Consider the following 9,285-nt stretch of genomic DNA (forward strand, 5'->3'; position numbering starts at 1 on the left):
AAAGAGATAAGCAGACAATAATTCTTCCTTCAATTTTAACGCAGCTTTATTGTGGTATTTTACGTTGTAAGCACTTGTAAACATATGCTTCCTATAATTATAAATAGTATATACTACTTTTAGCATAATTGTTTTAATACCCGAAAATTCAGGACATTTTTAAAATCAGCCTTCAATTTTACTTTACACGATTATATTATTCGTACAATAATGTATCATTCTTTGATGCATCGTCAATTTTGCAGCGTCAGTATTCGACATCTCAACGATCTCAGCACATTTGTCGGTTTCGTTACAAATTATAAGATTGGACGAGAGCTCGAGGATGATATGAATTCGAAGGAATAGAAGATATCATTGTGCGGAAACGCGCTCGCGATTCCTGGGTGGTCTCCTCTAACTTTCTCCCTTCCCTCTCTACCACCACTCTCGATCATCCTCGTCGTCCTTATACCGATGTATCGCGATGCGCAAATACAAAACCACACGAAGCATAAAACACGTGGGAATCACAAACACCCGTACACGCGTGAACGTGCACGATGCATAAGCCCCCAGAAAAATATATATCCTGAACAGGAGGACGAGAAGAAGGAGAAGGAGGAGAAGGAGGAGAGATGCGCACTGCTACAAATTAACCGTGGAGTCGCTGGAATCTTCCATCTCTTCCCCCTTCACCTCCGCATCGTCTCCTCTCAACCAATTCCTTTCTCAAGTCGATGCCTAGTCTCTCCTCCCGTTGCCTCCGAACCTAATCCTCCGCGACTCTCCCCCTGTCCCTCTTTATTCTCGCTCCTCGCTTGCTATTCCCTCCGCGAGAACGCCTTGCCTTGCCTTTCTCTTGCCTCCTGCATCGCTTGGATCAGGATATGTGTGTGTGAACACAGATGCATAAGCTACTACCGAGGCGAAGGCGAATGCCTGATAACGTCGGCCACGTCGCGCTCGACGAGCTCAGTAATTACCCTTGGACATGCCGGTTAGTTAGCTGGCTCGCTATACAAGGAATAAACCGTGTGTACGCGTCGCATGGATTGCAAACTTGATGTGTTCGCTAGTTAGTCGTCCCGTAACGACCCGTATACCTCTCTGCATTGTATAATATTGAAATTATACATGATGAAAATACGAGAGCAGAATAGCAAGTCCCCAACCAATATAATAAGGCTTCGGTAAAAACGCGGTCAATTGATCATTCTCGCTTTTATATACATATGGGAGGAAAATCCTAAATAGAACAAGATGCAACTTTCTTTTTTCGAAGTCGATGAGAAATGATTTCTCGCATCTCAGACCCAATATTAGTTTAACGATGATAAAATGTCTCGCATGGAAATGATTTATCTTTTATGAAAGTTAAGCTGTGTGCAAATTTTTTTATAATTATGGTAGTAATGTTATAATAATTTCAGAGATGTATAATATTTCGTCGTATAATACATAAAAAAATGCATTTTTCCTTTTTATATATTTCTTGACATATTTCTATTCATGATGTGCTCATGTATTATTTGTAACATTTATTAAATAAAATATATAAATATGAATATATTTGTATAAGTTTATATCTGTGTCCAATCAGAGTTTTAGATATAACGATTTGTTTGGATATACATATACAATATACTTTGTATATATAATAGAGACATTGAAAATATTGTGTATTAAAAATGTTACTTTAAAAATATATTATATATTCAAAATAAGTACGACCGCGTTTCTAAGCCTAAATCGTGGTACATTTCGTAACTACGTGACTAAAACCTCAGTTGATAAGTTCCGGAAAGATGTTTGTGTCGAAACCGGAAGTAGCATTTTCTTCCTTACCAGCAGAAACTTTGAGATCTCACATAGGTAAAATAAACCTCTTACCTGCTGCTGATGAAAGCAAAATACAGGTAAGATATTTAACATGTGTACTTTAAAAAAGATATAAAAACAATGATTTTATTGAGGTATAATAACACTGCTTTCACAAAAATAATATTAATGATAAAATTTGTATAGCAGTATATTAAATATTATATATAATTGTTAATAATAATTTTCATTAAATTTAGTAATAATTTATAGTAAGCTATAAATAATTCTTAATATTTTTCTGACATTTGATATAAATGTTTGGTAATTGTGTAAACGACGAAACCTGAATCGCGCACATTTAAAAGCTATAGTAAAATTACTTATTTATTTATTTAGAAAAAATCTAAAAATTATTTTAGAAAAAATTTAATCGAACTCATAATTGAAGGAATATTTTTGTCTGGGAAAAATATTAAAAATTTTCAACTCGTACACAGACATATACAGGAACTTCTGAAGGCTACCGCATTCTATACAGTGATACTCTCGTGAGTCTAGTGAAACAGACGTGTGCGCACGCACAAAACCATGATGGCCGTCGAAGATGCTCTGGTAGAGGGAGAAAACATAGATGTTAAGGAAACGGAGAATATAGTGGGGTTGGTCGACACAGGAGCACAGGTAGGGATGGCGAATGAAAGTTTTGCAGGCGCTATTGGTGCCATTCCCACAGAGGAGAGGCGTTATGGAACGCAAGACGGCCATCATGGATTTCAGCATGGCTGCTACAGAATAGTGAACTATACTCGGGTTGGCTTCACTTCGTATGGCGTTGGAAAAAGTGAAGCATAAGTTGTATTGAATCAAATGGAATGCTCGAAATTATAATTTATAATTAATACATAGCATTAGTGTGAGAGGTCCTCTCTAATAATACTATTTTTATAGATGATTTCCATAATCTATAATTCATTTTTAATTAAAAATTTTAAATCTCTGTTTATTTTAAATTATAAATTATCTCATCGGTGCATCGAAATTTGTATCAACAGTGCGATAAATTTCAAAAATTTGTAAATCAAGGATCAAAGATAAGACTATAGAAAAATGCTACAATCTTAAAATAATTTCGATTATACCATTTTATTCAATTTAAACATTATTATATTCTTCAATTTATAAATTAATTTGGATTAAAATTATAATTAAACAATGATACAATCTGTCAAAGACAAAGTAAAATTCAAAGTAATCGATTTTTGTCAAAATTATCTATTTTGCCTAAACAAGAATATTCGTGTGTAATTTTATCTATCATTTTGGGGAGGGTTTCTTGCTTCATGCATAATCAATATTATATCGTTGTTAACGAAGCATTAAAAATTCAATAATAACAGTATGGCTTAATATACTGGCAAAGTTCGGATAATATTTGCTATCAATTAAAATAGTTTATTTAGAGCAAGATATCACTGTGACAAACAAGAAGCAAGAATCATCTTTCACCTGTTCATAAGGTCAATAGGTAATGTGATAACGACCGTTCATAATGGTTGACGGAGGAAGGAATTACCGTGCAAACCGACACTTAAGGTTTATCGTGTCTCTTACCATGAGGTTATGTATACTATTCTCTTAAAAGTGAACGGTAGTGAGTTGTAACAAGATTATTGACTTTAAATCGTAGCGAATGACCCCATAGGAGATTGAAGCTACAAATATATTACCGATACCAGGAAGCTAAATAGGTATATGTGCAATATACCTATGAGAATGGCTGAAGCGTGCAAATTACTTTATCATGTAGAGTTGTAGAGACACAAGTGTGAAACACTGAATGAAATAACTACCTGATGCTTAAAACTTTGAAGACGTTATCCTGAGACAATGACAGAAAATACGACATGAATTTGTTTTGAGAAGAGTGATGCCTATGGGTGACAATATAATTTATTAAAACATGTGTAAAACATTTTGATTCTGTTTTAATTTACATTTTTACATGATATATTTATCACTCGGTTTTCGCAAAAAATATGCTTAAAGCAGGAAATATGCTATGTCTACAACTGTAGACATTGAGTTATATAAACTCTCAAACATTGCGTGAAAATTAAAGATAATTTCCATCACGTACCGCGGATTATTTACTACTTCATGGATGGCAATAAAGATTTCACGCATTCCTGTTTAAAAGCTTTATTTCCAAGCTCACCTCGCCAAATCTATTAGCCGCGTGTCGACGTGGTTGATAATACACGCTCTAACGTAGATTCTCTCGCGAGTACATGTATGAATAAAAAAGTTCGAAGATAAGTGAAACCCTCGAGGTGACGTCAGTCTGTGATAAGACCACGAGTCAATAACGAAGATTGACTAATTTCTATTTGCTTTAGGTACTTGAAATAGAACGATGAAGGAAGCACAGTTTTTCAATATTTCAATAATTAATTAGAATTATAAATTAATGTAGACACGAAAGAGATCGGTGATAAATATTTATGTTAATTAATTATAAATCATGCCACATACATTCTTTTTATACACTTTATATATTTTACTAAACTCTTATAAAGAAGCATAATAAATTCGTATTCCGTTCGTCGTGATGATCAATTTGATTAATAAGCTTATTTATCTCCGATTTATGATTTTATCTAAAATTAAAGAAACAAAATTTTAAAAGTAATATAACTAAAAATAAATCAGAGCATATCAGATGATATATGTATAACATTCAATTACAATTATCTCTGTAATATCTGTCTTCGATTATCTTAAGTGACTAACGCAGTTAATATACGCGACCGGAAAGCCAAATATATACGAAGATATACGCGGGGAATACTGACATGAGTGCAGGTGTTTATGAGCAAAATAATAACCAGACTTTATGGAGCCTGACAAGTGAGCACTATTACATTGGTCGTAATTGTAATGATTATTATATAGTGCGATTATGCGGTTGGTGATTCTGCATACGCACATAAGTTTAACACTTTAAACAAATTTACTGGTCTCATTAACAAAGTAATTTTTGTCCACAATGTTGTTGTATGAACTTATGCAAAGTTTGAATCCGATGAAAAAAATTAGAAGAGAATTCTAATTTATATCCGATAATCCTATTAATCCTATAATTTACATCTTCAACAATAATTTATAAAATATTCAGTCTGTAAAAAATCGAATTGTCTCACTTTCTCTCATTAAAAAAAACGACTAGAAAAATAGTTGTTCGAAGAGATAAGAATTAATTTTGATACAAAGATAATCTTTGATTTGATAAACGTGTCCAAGTTGAGAAAATCTTTAGCAAGTAAATACAAGAGAGAAAGACAGTTCACAACATGTAGATTATATTTGTATTAACGTAGCCAAGAGCAAGACTAATAAATCATTTCCCACAGTTACACTTTCAATTTCATTGTCTAACATATTAAATGCCTAACGCGTTATAATCCTTAAGTATACATATATATACTATTGTGTATATGTATGTATTCGTCTTCATCTATATCCTGTTCATCGCGTATCTGCAAATATCATGAAGTTAAATAAAACCGATCGTGTATGTTACGATACAATTCTAAGCTAATATCAAAAAGTGCGATGCAGTGATAAAATATATGATGCAGCGCAATACCCTACATGAAAATCACATAAAACTCACGCGTCTTCTTCCTTATATCATATAAAACTGTAATTCATGTACAATTTACGTATTATGTACAATAATACGAATTCAAAGTTCCCGTGAAGAAACTGACTCTTATACAATTTAGCGCATAAAAGCGCGGTATTTAACTAGCAAATAACTTATCCAAGTACAGGCAAAATGACGAATCAAAAACATTTTTCCCTACGAGAGCATGTCGCAATTCTGAAAATTTCGTACCGTTATACACACAGATTTCACGGCGCTTTGCACAGTGACTCTGTGTCCCATCTCGAGAACTACTCTCTAATTGGTAGAGCAAACTAACTAATGAGAAAGTCTAACGGGCGACTGTGCCCGCCGACCCACGCCTGAGACAGCTCAATTTTTTCCCCGACCTTCCCGCTCATGGATTCTTCGTGATATATCAAGACACATTAATCTCAGCATTTACACTTTCATATAAATTAATATATACGCTAAAATAAGATATTTTCCTAACGTGACAAACGTGAACAATACGCTATACATTTGCGACATGTATAAAGATTTATAAATACACGTTAACACTTTACAGATTGTACCTATACACATTAAAACAAATAAAAATATTATGTAAATATTAATCGTCTCTAGTAAACATTTTTAGTCATTAAGATATTTATATACGATATAATTTTCCAATATTTATTTATACTTCAACCTTAGAATATATTTTCTGTATAGTATATGATAAACTTGTCATTAAAAAATTAATAATTAAATCATGGCATGTGTGAATATTGTATCCTATATATCAATATAATATGTATGTACCATTCTATATATTTTGTCTTCCTATCATTATCATACAGCATATATTTAAAGTATTTATTGTTTATATTAGAAATATTATTTTCGATAAATTTAATATTAAATTCAATGAAACAATAACGATAAACATAAAAATAAATAAATCATACCTTGAGTTTCAGCGGATCATCTATTATGATCATATATTATAGAACCTTCTGCTGGAGACTTTTTTAAAATTTGACAAACTAAAGCTATTAGATTGACACTAGAAAAATTCTAATCACTTTCACTTTTGGTCTCTTCGTACCTGACAACCGCGAAGATTCGTACGTTCTCTACATGATCCTCACTATCACCAAAAAGAGTACCGGGTCATGATAATATCATCACTTCGTACCGCTAGAACTGTCAAATTTTCCTCACTGAATACCCTGAAATTTTTCACGAGCGTGCCGATGAGGAGCGAACATGTGTGGCGTGCACAGGACAATTAAATGGCGCGCTCATCGATATCGGAGAACAAAGGCGATGAATCGAGGGTGATGAAAGAAAGGGAGAGGAGATGGTGAAACGATGTGTGCCCCGCCGCGAAGGTCGACCATTGATAGCCCTGGTCCCCGGGCAATTTGCGCGGAATCTTCAAAAAGGCCGGCGGCCGTTCGGCGCGTACGAAGCCCCGACGACGGTGAGGACAAACATCGACGACGTAGGTCACCAAAGGAGGTCGTGCGCGCGTGCGTGCCGCCAACAATGTACTCCGCCGGTACTTTTCGAGCACATAACAATGGACCACGTTGGTGAAACGAGGCTCGTGATATCCGGATGGGACGTACCGCGCACTCAGCCGGTCGTTCCGTCGCGCAGACTGCACGCTCCACCCCTCCTCACCCGGTCCCCCTTTCGAACGCCACTCGATACGATTCGACCCCCACCATCGGCTAACCGCGGTACGCTCACCCGGTAAAAGAACGCCGGGAACTCCGGCACCACTCCCGATACGCGACTCTCCCCCACTATGCTAGGAGTAACTGAGAGCTTTTGCTCTGGCGCGCCTCGCCGAACAACCCCCACCAACGCCAGCGTACGAGAATTTCGATTCGAATGCCGCGATGTACTGGGTGCGCGAGAAACACATAGCTACATCCGCAAAGTGCATTTTAATATCATATATCTATTTAAAATGTTTAAAATATACATATTTTATTTATTTTTCCTATCATTGTAAAATTTTATCAATATTTTGCACTCAATAATATAATCCACTAAAGATATACGAAAGAATATTAATTTTAAATTTCTTTGTATATATTGTACTATGCTATACTTGTACTAATAAATTATTTTCATCGATGTATACATATACAATTTTCAAATAATTAGCAATGTCCAAAGTAAGAGACCTTCCTACGTGTTCCTATGTTTTTCAAATTAAATTAAATTTGTGTGCAAATTCATCTCTATTATCCTTATTAAGCCAAAAGACTGCTCTCGCTCTTGAAATCGAAAATCTAAGAAAGATATTACCTTTTCACACTTGAAGAAATCTAAAACGTCGAATAAACTTTTCTAACAATAAGTTCTTAAAGAACTTTAGCTTTATCCCTTGCTAAATAAAATGTGACTCTTCTATGATTGGTTCAAATAACAAAGGATGCCGCAGGATTATTAAATCTTGCAATTTTTAATATAATAAATTTAAATAAAAATGTATAAAATATATGTATATAACGCAGATTATTTAAAAAATTAAAATAACAGCTTTTTCTTTATTTTATAGAAAAAAATTAATAAACGATTGAATTAAAAATACTGCACATTTTTATTTAAATTAAATTTTTTTTTTTTGGATTTATTTATTTTTTAATTTAATTGAAATTTAATAAACTAAAATATGTGTGTGATAAATTTTTATTCCGTATTATTCTTGTACCCAATGCTATAAAAAATTTATCTATAGCTAAATTTAGAAGAAAGAAAAAGGATGGACTCATGCAATTTTTGATCTTTCTGATTTTTACGAATGTCAAAGTCGTAGACTTTTATAAGCTGGTTTTAATAGGAATCGTGCGACCGATAACATATATATCTTCCTTTGAACTTTCGTTCCGCAAGTCCTATCCTTCATGCCATCATCGAAATGAACAACGTCTCGCCTTCGCTTTCTTCTCCTTTTTTCATCTTCGACGGACATATCGCTCTCACGCAGAGTTCGAGATCATGAGAGAGGGAGTCTGACACTCAAAATAAAATACGAGCTAGTTCTGTCTCATGTCACAAGCCACACCTACGTGTCCATATACAGAAGGTTTCAAAAAACGTAGCTGTTCCCAGCAAACAAAGCTTCTTTTATAAAGATCTAAATTTTTTTCTTATGTCAAATCTGCTTTGACGAGTATATTTTGACGATATTTCAGTAAATTGCGTGGTCATTAATATTGCTAATAATATAAAAGTTTTGATAAAATCCACACCCATTTGTTCAAGAGAGTAGGAATATTTGTTAACAATGCAGTAAATTAAAATCTATCAATATAAATATTACACTAAATCCTTTCATAACGATCTCGCTAACGTAATATGTAATTAATCATGTATAATGTAGAAAGACCATGGTTATCTTAACAATATATTTTAAACAATCATTCTACAAATAATCCAGCCATTATTCTATAATAATTTTATATTTTTCTATATACGCGAGTCTTTTTTCGAGTTTTTCTTCGACCTTGTTTTTTATTATCGCAAGATGAGAAATATTAAATTTTACCGCACCTTAGAAAGTGCGATATATTATATACTGCTGTATCTTCTATAAAATATTATCGTGGAATTTTTTTCTCGGAAGGCACGACAGAGGATAAAACATCCGACACAACAGCACGCGGTGTAGCAGGTTGTTAGAAAGCATGGAGCGCTCGAGGGCGGAGAAAAAGAGTGGCATGTGTACGAAGAAAGGGGGAAGCAGAAATACAGGAGAGCAGATTCGGCGGTTTACTCGCGTTGGAAAGCAACGAATCGATCCTTGGAGC

General features: G+C 34.1%; 1 protein-coding gene across 2 annotated transcripts in view; it reads right to left on the reverse strand.

Moving 5' to 3' along the window:
* LOC115235597 overlaps positions 1-6,693 on the reverse strand; it is a 48,343-nt gene extending 41,650 nt beyond the window's left edge. For both annotated transcript variants that reach the window (XM_029807495.1, XM_029807496.1), the window contains exon 1: positions 6,424-6,693. In XM_029807495.1, coding sequence (XP_029663355.1) covers positions 6,424-6,456 — 33 coding nt within the window. In that variant the 5' untranslated portion in view covers positions 6,457-6,693. The remainder of the gene's footprint in view (positions 1-6,423) is intronic.
* Between the last annotated feature and the right edge of the window lie 2,592 nt (positions 6,694-9,285).

Source organism: Formica exsecta, unplaced genomic scaffold, assembly GCF_003651465.1.
Source record: "Formica exsecta isolate Colony F162 unplaced genomic scaffold, ASM365146v1 scaffold228, whole genome shotgun sequence".
In the NCBI taxonomy this organism is placed as follows: Eukaryota; Metazoa; Arthropoda; class Insecta; order Hymenoptera; family Formicidae; genus Formica; species Formica exsecta.